The sequence below is a fragment of the Sinocyclocheilus anshuiensis genome, unplaced genomic scaffold (assembly GCF_001515605.1).
Source record: "Sinocyclocheilus anshuiensis isolate Anshui unplaced genomic scaffold, SAMN03320099.WGS_v1.1 scaffold517, whole genome shotgun sequence".
In the NCBI taxonomy this organism is placed as follows: domain Eukaryota; kingdom Metazoa; phylum Chordata; class Actinopteri; order Cypriniformes; family Cyprinidae; genus Sinocyclocheilus; species Sinocyclocheilus anshuiensis.
In genome coordinates this window covers 598,473-612,691 of record NW_015536535.1, presented here as the reverse complement: position 1 = coordinate 612,691, position 14,219 = coordinate 598,473, and the positions used below count along the sequence as shown (strand labels likewise).

Below are 14,219 nucleotides of genomic sequence, written 5' to 3'. Positions count from 1 at the left end.
CCTACACTTTTCAAAGTATTAGCATAAACATTAAAAAAAGTTTTAAAATAACAACAATCCATTTTTTTCTAAAAAAGGTGTTATTTATTAAACACATCATTAAAATGAGCAGCTTGTTTTCAGTAAAGTGGCTGGTTTAGAAAGAATGAGGCACATCTTCAAACCAAACCGTTTCTGAAAGACCAGTAACATTCAAATTCAATTATATTTGATTTGAAAAACAGGATTTGACTTGCTCTTTAACATACTAGTCTGGCTTTTTCTTCCTCATTTCTTCAGTTTCTTCTGTGCTGCTTTCTTCTTCACCATCTGCAGCCGTTTCATAGCATTGAGCTGAGACTCCTGGGAAGTGGGCGTCTTGCCATCAGCTGAGGCTTTTGCTCCATTGCTGTTGTTGTTGCTGCTGCTGCTATTGCCACCACTGTTGCCCCCATTGCCCCCTGACCCACCGTTGCCTCCCAGGCTGCTAGAGGGTGCTGCCCCAGGTGACTGTGATCCAGTCACAGTCATTTTCCCCAAGCTATCTCCACTTGTTGAGCGGCTCAACACCTGCTTGCCAAGCGTGAGTGGAGGGGGTGGTTTCATGGGTACCGTGCTAGAGCCGTTGTTTCCATTACCACTTCCACTGCTGCTTCCTGAAGATTTAGTAGCCAGACCGGGCTTAACATTGGCCAGCGCAGAGAGTCCCACAGGTTTGGAGCCCGAGGGGGTTGGGGTTGATTTACTGCTACCCGGCTGACTGGTGCTCAACTTGGTACTGGAAGGTCCTACATTTGAGGTCTTGGTAAAAGCGGCCCATCCTGTAAGGCCTGGGGGCAAAGTCGAGCTACTGCTGGAAGAGTTTCCTGATGCCACAGACGCCTGAACACAAAAAAAGACACTTATTTGATCAGATATATAGTAAAAACAGTAATATTGTGAAATATTATTATTACAATTTAAAAATAACTTTTCTATTTGAAAATACTTTAAAATGGAATTAATTACTGTGATGGCAAAGCTGAATTTTCAGCAGCCAGCCATCCTGTTCACCAATATTTTATTTATTTATAAAAAAAAAAAAAAAAACGAAACACTGCCTGGCCTTCTGAGATTTCAGTATTGAGATAAAAGGTCAGGATCATGATTTTTTCCTGTAGTATTACAGTATACTGTGATTGTATATTACTACTGTCTGTTGTTTGCTTTTGCCATCTGATAGAGTACTTGGACCCAGAAACAGTGATATCAGACTTAACAAGGATTATGCTGATTTAGTGCCCAAAAAACATATTATTATCAAACAGTTCTGCTGCTTAATTATTTTAGTTGAAACTTTTTCTATGATTAATATAAAGTTCAAATGAGCAGCATTTATTTAAAATACAAATATTTTGTAACATAATAAATGTCCTTACTAGTGTTGTCAAAAGTACTGACCGCGATATCAGTTGGTACTGAAATTATAAAAACGTCCATTTCCGTCCATGACTGTGATTGGCTAGAATGATGATCACTTCACGCTCTTCACGGAGCGCTCACACAGTAGCTCACGGGAGCATTTGTAAGCCGTGTCTATCAGTGGATCCCTAATATATCTGCACATAGACGAATCCACTGATAGACACGGCTTTCAAATGCTCCCATGTGCTTTTGTGTGAGTGTTTTCTGTATTTAAATAATGACTGACCTTTACATTGAAACCAGCAAATGTTTTTGAACTCTAGTTGGTAGTCAGTCTATCATGCATCAGTAACCGTATCATTTTAATTCATGGCTGTGAAACACTTAAGACTTTGTTGTAATTTTTCAACTGACTCAAGTACTTTGAATTTGAGACCCCTGGTCCATAATCTGTACCGGTGTGAATACACTCACCTTCACCTCCGTTCTTTTAAAGGCCTGGAATGAACCTGTTGTTTCCGGTTTGGGCTTTAGTTCAGCTTTCTTCACTAGTGGATCTTTCAACATAGGTGCCGCTGTTGCCAAAGCAGGAGCTGGTTTCTGTGGAGGTTTCTGGGTCTTTTGGGCCTGAGACATTAATAAGCATGACACTGAGTGTTGCTACTATTATGTGAAAGTTCTTAAGTGATATGCAACTGACTTCTTATCATAAAATTCTTACCATTCGTTTCATTTGCCTGGTGCATCGAGCACAGTACCACACAAGCCGTGGGTCATTGACATCCTTGTCAGTAACCTGAGGTTTGTGACACTCCTGATGATACAGATTATGACATTCTTGACACTCCACTAGTTGATTGCCAGAAGTGACAGTCATTTGTCTGAGAAGAGAAAAAGCTGGATCAATTTCACACATACATGGCCTGAGATTAGTGAAGGATTCAGTGGATGCCAGTGACAAGACAAATACTGTTCAAAACATGTTTATAAATCATATTATTCACTGATATTTTGTATTAGATTTTATTTTTATAGTTTCCATTTTCTTTTGAATTTTAGTTTAAGTTTTAGCAATTTTGTAAAATTATATTTCTGTGTAGCTTTAATCTATTTCAGTTTTGGTTTTAGTAAATATTTTGTACTTTGTACTTTATAACTTAATTTACGGTAAGAAAATAGGTAAATGGTATTTAAACAGCAGACTTTGAATGTTAAAAGTGTTTAACGCCTGCATCACACCTCAATACCTGCCCACAAGTCTCTACTCTTTATGCCACAGTAACCAATCAGTAGCCTGATTTTAAATGAAACCAGGGTTTAAGAGTTTAAATGATACATAACGACGTGATAAATCCTTGTGGAATCCAAACCAGCAACCTTTTGGTTACCAGGCCTTTCTGAAGAAGAAGAATGAGCTTTATTGCCAGGTATGTTTACACATACGAGGAATTTGTTTTAGTGACAGATGCTCCACAGTGCAACAGAATGAGAGTGACAAGACAGTTAAATATATTAAAAAAAATTAAAAAAAATTTAAAAATAATAATATACAAAATAGACAATGTACAAAATAGCAAAAACACAATATATAATATAGACAATAATAAGATTAATATTCTGCCAATGTTATGCTACATCACTCACCGACAAACCACGCAAGCAAGACCCATTTCCATGGCAAAGTCATCAGCATTGGTTTCATCAATGTCCGTGAAATCCGGGATGGGAATGTCCTTGGTTTGAAAAGCAATCGGCGAGGAATGACTGTCCTGCTTATCCACACGAGTTTTTTTTGGTGGCTCCACTCCTTCCCCAGGATCAACCCTAATCTACATATTACATGATCTTTTATTAGTGTTTTCGATTGAGCTTTTCCAGTTATATCATATTTACAATAATACATAATAGTGCAAAGTGACATTGAAAAAGACCTTTTCCAAATATCTTTTCTCGCTCTCTTTCTTGGTCTTGTCTGAGCTGCTTGATTTACTGCTGCTGCTGGTGATGGATGATGATGATGATGATGATGAACTAGAGGAGGATTTGGAGTCTTGTTTGCTCATTTTTGGTAATGACACCTTGCTCACTTCGGCTTCCTAATGCATGGAAAATGAGTTGCACATTAATACGTCTAACAATTAAGTTCTAAACATAAAAATACCTTTTTTAATTTGATCACCTTCAGTGATGTCCTATAGATGGAGTCACTGCCACTGGCTAAAGACTCATCCAGCAGGGCCTTGAGCTTCTCCGCTGAGTCTTTGCTCTTGGAGTGCAGGTAGCCCAGTCCCTTCAGAAAGATGGGGTCTAGCTCTAGACTTACTGTTCCAGCCATTGTTTAGCGGTTATTATATAATTTTACATAAGACAACGAATCAGCCCTCTTCCTATAGAGTTTAATGTGTCGTATACAAGAATAACACTAGATAACCCGCATTTCTGTTTTTAATATAACTAAGCAACTGGAACCGATTGACTCGAGAGATTAAGGTCTTCCCGTTTTTGTCTAAAGCTCGTTTTTATAAACAGACGTAAATCACAATATTACCATTAACGCTAATTAACTAAGTTAGCAGTGAGCATTTGCGGCGGTCCGACAACCTAACAGAAACAGTAAAAACAGAGAAGCCTTTGATGAAACTGGGAAACTCGAAATGGGCGGGGCTTAGCGGCAAGGATGTTGTCTCTAATTGGTCAGATTTTATCGTTCTTCAGTTTTAGCTTCTAATTAATTTATTTTCTGTGTGTTTTCAATTTAAAGACAATAAACGTTTATCAATGTCACGTTTAAATTATTGTAGAAATGATTCTGTTTCACGTAACTGCTGAAACAGAACGTGCACTGTTTTGTCACGTGATACTTGTTACTTTTCTTACCGCTAATCAGAATGGCTCAATCACAGTCGTTTTTTATTACTAATTTTAGATTATTAAAAAGAAAATGACGTGACGGAAATACATAAGTGGGTCACACACTATTCCTCGGAGTAAACTGAGTTAAATTATTATTGATTTCCTGTACAAATGTATCTAATAAGCAAAAAACACCCTGCGGTTTGAATGTGTCTCACTGTAGGATCGTGCTTTCTGAGCCGTCAAGTGCCCCCTACAGGATGACAACCTTGTGTAGTGATATTTACCGACTGTGTTTGTATTAAATCATACCGACATGAGCGATGTGTTTTAGCTCTCATATTCAGTCACAACACCTCCACAAAAAAATATTGAGTTTCAAATTATTTACAAATATCACTATATATACATTTATTAACAAACAAAAAAGCAAACAAAATGAGAGCGTATCAGTTAATTTTAAAATCAAATGAGTCGGACACTAATAAATGTAACACAAGGAAATGCTACGCAGTGCGTAAAATTGTAATATCCTTGATCAAATGGTCAGTGAGGTCTTACAATGAACGATCAAAAACCATATTCTTATACAACCATCCAATTTATTTATGGTGGGAATTAAGTGGCAAATCACGTCGATTATGGCGTTGTTGACAGGGGTCGGAAGAGTGCGTTGTAGCGGCGTCATAACTGTGCTGTCGAGTGTAAGAAGCTGATTGGCTGTTCCGGTGTGACGGGGGTTCTCGTTCCAGATCGCAGGGGTTAGACAATAAGGATCCAAACAGCAGCATTTCCATTAATAACAGCATAGATGGAATTTATCTCTCTGTGATTTTGAGCAGCTGTCGCTGACACACATACAACAGTTAACGTATAATTTTATGAGACGACTTGAATAATTATTCTTTTTGTATTTAATCACTTAAATAAATCAAATAGATCCCAGAAAAAAAGGTAAGTGGATCTATAAATCCCAAACCATTTCAGTTAATTTCGACATGCTTAATTTCTCTGTAGTCTAACAGGATTTATTTAGATGTCATATTTTTGTTATTATTGTGCATAAATAAATGTTGATTATGACGTTATTGACAGTTATCAGAGAGTAAAGTTGAAATAACCTGTTTCTTTGTCATTTTTCTTAATGCATTGCATACAGCCCTCATGTAAGCATCATTATAATAAATTACATGAGATGCTTTTAAAGCATTCTTGGCATGTTAATGATAATACGAATTTTTAGAAAAAAAGAGTAAATTTACTAATGAGAAGTGGAAGATGATTTTAATGTTTGTTTTTTGAACAGTTTTATTTCTATGTTGTTATTGTTGTTGTTGTTGTTGTTAGTAGTAGTATAATACACACACACACATATATATATTTATTTATTTATTTTATTCTCTTTTTTTTCAAACCCCTTCAGATTCTGACTTTTTAGCAAAGAAATGGTGATGGAGAAGCCCAGTCCCCTGCTGGTAGGGCGGGAGTTTGTGAGACAGTATTACACACTTCTCAATAAGGCACCAGACTTTCTGCACAGGTATGCTTTGTAAAATCATAATTTCATGAGTTCATCTTTCATGGAATTTTCATCTGCAAAAATGAAAAAAACTTTCTCATAATTCAGATTCTATGGACGAAACTCATCCTATGTCCATGGTGGACTGGATTCGAATGGAAAGCTTTCAGAGGCAGTCTATGGGCAAGCTGTAAGTCTTGATGTTTGTTGAGTGTTCATGTATAACCTGTCAAAACATCAGAAATTTAAATATATTCACCAGCATCTGTTCTCCTAATGTCTAGGAGATACATAAGAAGGTAATGTCCCTGCAATTCAGTGAGTGCCACACAAAAATCCGGCATGTGGATGCCCATGCCACTCTGAGTGATGGTGTGGTTGTCCAGGTGATGGGAGAACTTTCCAATAATGGGCAGCCCATGAGGAAGTTCCTACAGACATTTGTACTGGCTCCAGAGGTGTGTGTAATAATAACATGACACGTGAATCCCCTGTACATTCCTTGTAAAAAAGGATAGACCTCCTTAGAAGTTTTGTTTTGCAGCATAAAACCCCGAAGCACCTATTTAGTCTTTTTTTAGCATTGCTTACTGAAAACGAATTTCTACAAATTTGTCAGTTTATTAAACACCAAATAATCATCTGCACTGGCATTCACCTCCACAGTTGGTGTTTAGTATAGGGTTTCTGCAGGTCTTACAAAGGTCCTTACACAAATCAAGGCCTTTAAATGGTGTTAAATTGGAACAGAAGTCTTAAATTTGTAATGTTATGGTATTTAATGTCGCATACACTGCAAAAATGAATATCTTCCTTAATGTTTGTCTTGTTTTCAGTACAAATATCTAAACATCCTTAACTCAAGATACATTTACATGAGATGCAAAATGAGGATATAAAGTCTCTTTTCTGAAAAACTGAACAAAATTATGTGAGTTTATGCTTAAACAAGAACAAATATCAATTTGTTTTCATGTTTCTGAGCCCACAGACAGATTTGTTTTTGTTTTTATTCATAAACTTACTGCATTTTTATCAATTTCTCATAAAACCAACTTCTTATGTTACTTTGCTTCTTGAGTTAAGAATCTTTAGACATTCATACTGAAAACCAAGACAAAAATACTGATCTTTTTCTGCAGGTACAGTGAAAGTTATGGTTATTTCCATTTTCTAGTGGTTGGAAACAGAACTATTCAAGCCTTTATTTATTGCTTTGTAAAATGAATTAAAAAGTAATGGAAATATGTTGCATTTTTAAACTCTGAAATGTTCGTAATTCAACTCATTGTGTGCTCTCTAGGCATTTACATTTAGAAAACTTAGATACATATGAAAGTAAAAAAAAAAGTGAAAGTGGCGTGATATGTGGCCAAGTATGGTGACCCATACTCGGAATTAGTGCTCTGCATTTACCCATCCAAAGTGCACACACACAGCAGTGAACACACACACACCGTGAACACACACCCGGAGCAGTGGGCAGCCATTTATGCTGCGGCGCCCGGGGAGCAGTTGGGGATTCGGTGCCTTGCTCAAGGGCACCTCAGTCATGGTATTGAAGGTGGGAGAGAGCGCTGTACATTCACTCCCCCCACCTACAATCCCTGCCGGTACGAGACTCGAACCCACAACCTTTGGGTTATGAGTCCGACTCTCTAACCATTAGGCCACGACATATTGAGTTCCCTTTAATTTAATCCTTAAATGTTCTTAACTTGGTCTTAAAGGGGACATCGGATGCAAAATTCACTTTTACATGGTGTTTGCATATAAATGTGTCTTATCGTTGTGTGTGGACAATAGCATATTTCTGCCCTCAGCCAGTTGTATGCTGTCCGCCATTTTCTCTGCGCTCAAGCAGCTGTAGCGACAACGTTTCGTAAGCAAAGCAGGTGTTTTGTAGTTGGATGTAAAAGTGAACATAATAGTCTTCATTTTCTCCTGACTCCTGACACCACCACATTATACATTGTTAAATATGAAAGACCCTGAATTTGTCAATAAGTGTGGTAGGTTTGTTTTCACAGTCGTAAATGAGTTACAGGCATAAGCTTCAAACACTATATTTATTTTCAAAGTTAACGTAAATGAAAAAATGACATGCCCAATATAAAGGTGTGAAAATAATCAAAAAGCCCAAAAGCAGTAAGAAACTTTCACTGACGCTCAGGCATTTAAACTGTAAAACACATGACATGAAAATATATAATGGATTTGCCCATAAAAAAACACAAGCTACATAAATACTTTTCTTTCTGTTTTTTTGCTACATGTCTGCTGTTAATTTTACCCCACAATGCTAAGAGCAAACTTGTCCTGCTGTGTGCTAGTATATACAGCATATGTATAGAATGACATTTATTTAAAGGGTTAGTTCACCCAAAAATGAAAATTCTGTCATTAATTATTCACCCTCATGTCGTTCTAAACCCGTAAGACCTTCGTTCGTCTTCGGAACACAAATGAAGATATTTTTGATGAATTCCGAGAGCTCTCTGACCCTCCCATAGACAGCAATGTAATTACCACGATCAAGGTCCAGAAACGTAGCAAGGAGATTGGTAAAATAATCCATGTGACATCAGGGGTTCAACCGTAATTTTACGAAGCTACGAGAATACTTTTTGTGCGCAAAGAAAACAAAAATAATGACTTTATTCAACAATTCATCTCCTCCGCGTCACCCTGGGGGCATTTTGGAGAGTATTCACTGCACATAAAAAGCGTATGCTATTCTGTGTCAGCTGCGTCACGCGGATACGTTTTCTACGTTGTTTACGCTTTGATTTGAACAAAAACAACGTATCCGCGTGACGCAGCTGACACAGAATTGCATACGCTGTTTACGTTCAGTGGATATTCTCCAAACTTGCACCAGGGTGACGCGGAGGAGATGAATTGTTGAATAAAGTCATTATTTTTGTTTTCTTTGCGTAGAAAAAGTATTCTCGTAGCTTCGTAAAATTACGGTTGAACCACTGATGTCACATGGATTATTTTACCGATCTCCTTGCTACGTTTCTGGGCCTTGATTGTGGTAATTACATTGCTGTCTATGGGAGGGTCAGAGAGCTCTCAGAATTCATCAAAAATATCTTAAATTGTGTTCCGAAGATGAACGGAGGCCTTACGGGTTTAGAACGACATGAGGGTGAGTAATTAATGACAGAATTTTCATTTTTGGGTGAACTAACCCTTTAACCTGTGTAGACAGTGGATGGGCTATTCTGATCATCTGCATGGTGAGCATGATTTGCCCTATAAATATACTGCCCTTTTTGTTTCATTGTTGTCTAGGGTTCTGTGGCCAATAAGTTTTATGTTCACAACGACATCTTCCGATATGAGGATGAGGTCTTTGGTGACTCTGAGGCGGAGCTTGATGAAGGTTAGTTGATAATTAAAGATTGCTACACACATACAGTTCATACATTCAGCATCTATAAAAAGACTGTTGCTTCTCATATCCAAAAGTATTAGCAGTGTATGTCTTGGCATTGGTATTGCTCTAGCTATGTTATTCTTGGAGTCTTTTTCTTTACTTTTACAGTCTACGTGGACCCCAGGGATTTTCATTTGTTGCTTCATTTATTGTTCTTCACGTTTTGAACTTTTTATGCATTTAGTGAAAATTCATCATACTTTAAGTGCATAAATGGTCTGTGACTAATTATATTTTGTGTCGTTTTGAGATGGATGTGATATATGGTTGCCTAGCAACTAGCAGTTAAATTTGCAATATTCCAAACATCAGCGCTGCTACACCATTGAGGTAAAATCTTAAAATTTGCATAAAAATCCCCACGTGGAGACATGTGGAACAAATTTCAAGAATAACTTCAAGTACTTGTAAGTCCAACCTTGAAAATGTTTTCTTTGACATTTTCAGTCAAACCATTACAAATAATCTTATAAAGAAACTGCTCACCCAATGAATCTGAGTTTTTTTTTTTCTCTGTCTACTCTGGATGTGGCTTTTATGAATTTGCAAATTTAAAATTATTTTGTTAGATATTCTTTCAGTTTGGTGAACACCAATGTTTTACATCCCAAAATGTCTGGGCTTTTTTTCTCCATTCATTACACCAATCAAATTGATGCAGCATTTTCAGATTGATGCGGGTTGGACTACATCTATACAAAGCTACTTTAACCAGGGCATTCCTCATAAAATGATGGTCGTCTTATTGTTTGTAAATATATAGGGTTTGGGATTCATATACTGTAACTCTAAGTATCTAAGGATATAAACAGTCAGTGCTGCCTTACTATAGACGAAAGTCAACCATACAAATTCCTTGATTTGGTCAGGCATAAATGACTCGATTATGTTTTACAGAAGTCCCCCAAATCAATTTCATCAGTATTTTTCAATCGCTTGCAGCTATATTTTGTGAATTGGTTTCTTTAGAGCTACAGGAATGTTTTAAAGCAAGAGGATGGTACTTTATCATTCAGATTTGTTTTCAGTGATTTTTTTAAATGTGTGTGTTATGTTGGGACAGAGTCCGAAGAAGAAACCGATGAGCCAGAAGACAGGCAACCATCACCCGAACCCCTCCAGGACAGCCCCAGTAATGCAAACTGCTATGAACCCCATCCTGTGAGGTAACCCACATTTCACTTGGAACTTAAAAGAAAGCTAACTGTGATGTTCTAGAATTGTAGAGGTTTCTCGTTTGGTATGGTACTGTTGAATTCCTACTTCCCATTTTATACAAATAAATATAAATACCTTTACCCTTTCTTTTTCACCTTCAGCTATAACAATGGCGTGGAAGAAGCTCATGAGGAAGCAGTTATGGAACTAGAGCCTGAGGTTGCCCCAGAACCCAAGATCGAGGAGCCGAAGCTCAAGGCAGAGGAGAAGGTCATAGAGGAGTTTGAGGAGAAGGCACCGTCTCCTGTTCCTATGGAATCGCCACCTAACATACAAGAACCACCCAAAGTAAATTTTGATCTTTACATTACATTTACGTTTACATTTAGTTATTTAGAAGATGCTTTTATCCAAAGCGACTTACAAAGGAGGACGATGGAAGCAATCAAAATCAACAAAAGAGCAATAATAAGCAAGTGCTATAACAAGTCTCAATTAGCCTAACGCAGTCCATGTAGCAAGGTTTTTTTTTTGTTAATTATATAGTAAATAAAAAGAGAACAAATAGATAGAATAGAAAAAGAATCGAGAAAGCTAGTGTTAGAGGCATTTTTTTAAAGAAAACAAGCAGTTAGAAAATAAATGGTCTTTAAAGGGTAAAGTGTTTTTAATAAGTTTTTTTTTAAAGAGTGCTAGAATTAGAGGGTAAAATAAAGATGGAAGAGATGTGTTTTTAGCCGATTCTTGAAGATGGCTCGGATTGAGTTGGGCAGGTCATTCCACCAGGAGGGAACATTTAATGTAAAAGTCAGTGAAAGTGATTTTGTGCTTCTTTTTTGGGATGACACAGTAAAGCGCCGTTCACTTGCAGAACGCAAGCTTCTAGAGGGCACATAAGTCTGAAGTAATTAATTTAGGTAAAGGGGTGCAGAGCCAGTGGTGGTTTTGTAGGCAAACATCAATGCCTTGAATTTTATGTCAGCAGCTACTGGTAGCCAGTGCAGATTGATAAACAGATGTGTGACACACGCTCTTTTCGGTTCATTAAATATTAATCTTGCAGCCACATTCTTATTAATTGTAAAAGTTTGATACAACTGGTTGGAAGACCTGCCTAGGTTTAGTTTTTTTTGTTTGTTTTTTTTCCTAGATTACTGTTATTTTTATTTTTACTATTTTAATTATGTATTTCTTATTTATTATATTCTTAATTATCATATCTCTGGCAGACTTCATCTTGGGCTTCTGTGACCAGCAAAAATTTGCCTCTTGCTGGGACTATTCCATCCTCTGGAGCTCAACCACATGTTGTTAAAGCACCAAACTCCCAGGTAAGTACTTATGAATACATTATCTTTCTTTCTCATTTTAAAATAATGTTGTTGACTCAAAGTTACTAGAACCATGCTTCATGTGCATGCTTTCTTGATTTTTAATGTTGTCAGCCCAGAGTTGAGACCAAGCCGGAGGTGTCATCAGCTTCAATCCGTCCACGTGACCAGCGTATCCGCGACAGACCTTCAGTAACCTCCAGAGGGCCTAGATCTGGTATGAATCTAGAATACTTACAACTTTCGAAATATTTTCACACTTTCTGTACAAATTGTTTTATTACAGATAACTTTCATTTGTTATTAATGTGTTTCAGAACTTTTTCAAAACAACTTTTGAACTTTTTCTTTGGAACTTTTTTCTTGTATCATTAGATGGTGTCTCATCTTCTGACTCTCAAACTGGAAAGCCACATTTCAGCTTTGTGAATAAAGGTAAATATGTCTTTCCATTGTTAATTGGATATAGCTTTTGTTTGGGCAATAATGCTGTTAATGGATATATAGAAAGGTTGATGTTGTTGGTCCCTGTATAGTCATAGCGGATGAAATCTTGTGTGTTGCTTAGGAAGGGGAGATGAGTCAAGTGAAATGGACAGCAGAAGGGTTGTCAGGTATCCAGACAGTCATCAGCTGTTTGTTGGAAATCTCCCTCATGACATTGATGAGAGTGAACTCAAAGACTTCTTCATGAGTAAGTTTTTTTTTTTTTTTAAGGCTGTGGTGACCATTGCATTGATCCATTCTCATATCTGGTAATCGATCATCTTCATATTTGCTTCTTGTCTCTCCCATCAAGCATTTGGAAATGTTGTTGAGCTGCGAATCAACACCAAAGGCACTGGAGGAAAGATCCCCAACTTTGGCTTTGTTGTCTTTGATGATTCTGAGCCGGTGCAAAGAATTTTAGGAGTTAAAGTAAGGAAAGCTATTTTGATTTTGATGCATGTGGTTTTAAAACAATTTTTAGGAATGCGCTATTTTACAATTATTTTACAATTCTGGCCGACACAATAAGTTAAGAATTATTTTCATGTTTGGGCTAATAACTTAGAAATGGCCAGTATTTAAATTCTATTGTTTTCTCTAAATAAATTACCAAAACAAAAAAACACATTGATAACTGTAGAATTATTGCAAAGCACTGTGAGATGGGTACTGTGCAAAATATAAAGTCTTTGATGAGGCATGCAATTCTATCTCTCACTGCAAGACGAGTACGGAGGATCTGCCTATTGTCAGTTGAGCAATGCCAGAAGAATTTTGTAATAAAAAAGGAGAACCAATGAAATATTAATAACTATAGTCAGTTTCATGGTTACTATTGTTAACTAAAACTACAACTATAAAAAAAATATATATATTTTATTACCATATTATCATATTTATATTAACAGTAAATATTCAAAGAAATTCAATAAAAAACATAATTACCATGATAAATGGGAAAAACTCTAACTTTGGCATTGCTAAATGGTACTGATATATAACATGCATCCTTGCTTTTATTTGTAATACCTGTTATACCTTTCTTCATGTATAAGTAGGGGGGAAGTCGTGGCCTAATGGTTAGAGCGTCGGACTCATAACCCAAAGGTTGCGGGTTCGAGTCTCGTACCGGCAGGGATTGTAGGTGGGGGGAGTGAATGTACAGCGCTCTCTTCCACCTTCAATACCATGACTGAGCCCTTGAGCAAGGCACCGAACCCCCAACTGCTACCCGGGCGCCGCAGCAAAAAATGGCTGCCCACTGCTCCGGGTGTGTGTTCACGGTGTGTGTGTGTTCACTGCTGTGTGTGTGCACTTTGGATGGGTTAAATGCAGAGCACTAATTCTGAGTATGGGTCACCATAATTGGCCACATGTCACTTCACACTCACTTTAAAGATATGGTATTGAGAGAATGTTTTTTGACCCATCGCTATTTCATTTGTGATTAGCCGATCATGTTCCGTGGTGAGGTACGTCTGAACGTGGAGGAGAAAAAGACAAGGGCGATGCGTGAGCGGGAAACTCGTAGTGGAGGTGGAGAAGACCGGCGGGACGCAAGGCGTAGTGACCGTGGTCCAGGCGGGCTGCGTGGCATTCCCGGAAGCAGCATGATGCGAGACCGTGATGGCAGAGGCCCAACTTCACGTGTTTCCACCGTACCTAAACCAGGCATGGCCTCTGGGAGGGGCGCAGGTTCTAGTGAGGGTCGTTTTACTGCTCAGAGGCGTTGAGAGGAGCTCCCCTTGTAGCTTGGAAGTAGTAAAATTTTCATGTATGATGATATTGAGAAGTCTATGTAAAAACATACATCAGTTTTTTTTTTTTTTTTTTGTGTGTGTGTGTTTTACTGAGTTTTACTCCTTGTGTACACTTGCATTTTTGCCTTTGGAATGTCAGCTGTTTCTTGTGAAACAGATCAACAACTTGAACAATGTAATGACTCAAAACACACTGTTCACTTTCAATTGGAATTGTGCTGCAAGTCCTCTGGTTTGTCATTTATCAAGTGGTAACAATTACAAACTTTGTAGGGAAACAA

At 37.5% G+C, this 14,219-nt stretch overlaps 2 protein-coding genes across 2 annotated transcripts in view; one reads left to right on the top strand and one right to left on the bottom strand.

Annotated features, from left to right (window-relative positions):
* Positions 1-91: 91 nt before the first annotated feature.
* On the bottom strand, positions 92-4,024 carry ints12 (integrator complex subunit 12). The gene is made up of 6 exons (XM_016495156.1): positions 3,563-4,024; positions 3,315-3,479; positions 3,028-3,212; positions 2,105-2,264; positions 1,858-2,010; positions 92-861 (listed from the first exon to the last, which is right to left on the bottom strand). Exons 1-6 carry the CDS (start codon positions 3,716-3,718, stop codon positions 268-270), a joined length of 1,413 nt encoding a protein of 470 aa, XP_016350642.1. The 5' UTR covers positions 3,719-4,024; the 3' UTR covers positions 92-267.
* A 1,361-nt stretch (positions 4,025-5,385) lies between these two features.
* g3bp2a (G3BP stress granule assembly factor 2a) overlaps positions 5,386-14,219 on the top strand; it is a 10,292-nt gene continuing 1,458 nt past the window's right edge. The window contains exons 1-13 of the mRNA XM_016495143.1: positions 5,386-5,402; positions 5,660-5,776; positions 5,864-5,945; positions 6,040-6,213; positions 9,056-9,146; positions 10,264-10,366; positions 10,520-10,706; positions 11,588-11,689; positions 11,804-11,906; positions 12,065-12,124; positions 12,258-12,383; positions 12,489-12,607; positions 13,630-14,219. The exon at positions 13,630-14,219 is cut by the window's right edge and continues 1,458 nt beyond it. Coding sequence (XP_016350629.1) covers positions 5,682-5,776; positions 5,864-5,945; positions 6,040-6,213; positions 9,056-9,146; positions 10,264-10,366; positions 10,520-10,706; positions 11,588-11,689; positions 11,804-11,906; positions 12,065-12,124; positions 12,258-12,383; positions 12,489-12,607; positions 13,630-13,911 — 1,524 coding nt within the window. The 5' untranslated portion in view covers positions 5,386-5,402; positions 5,660-5,681 and the 3' untranslated portion in view covers positions 13,912-14,219. The remainder of the gene's footprint in view (positions 5,403-5,659; positions 5,777-5,863; positions 5,946-6,039; positions 6,214-9,055; positions 9,147-10,263; positions 10,367-10,519; positions 10,707-11,587; positions 11,690-11,803; positions 11,907-12,064; positions 12,125-12,257; positions 12,384-12,488; positions 12,608-13,629) is intronic.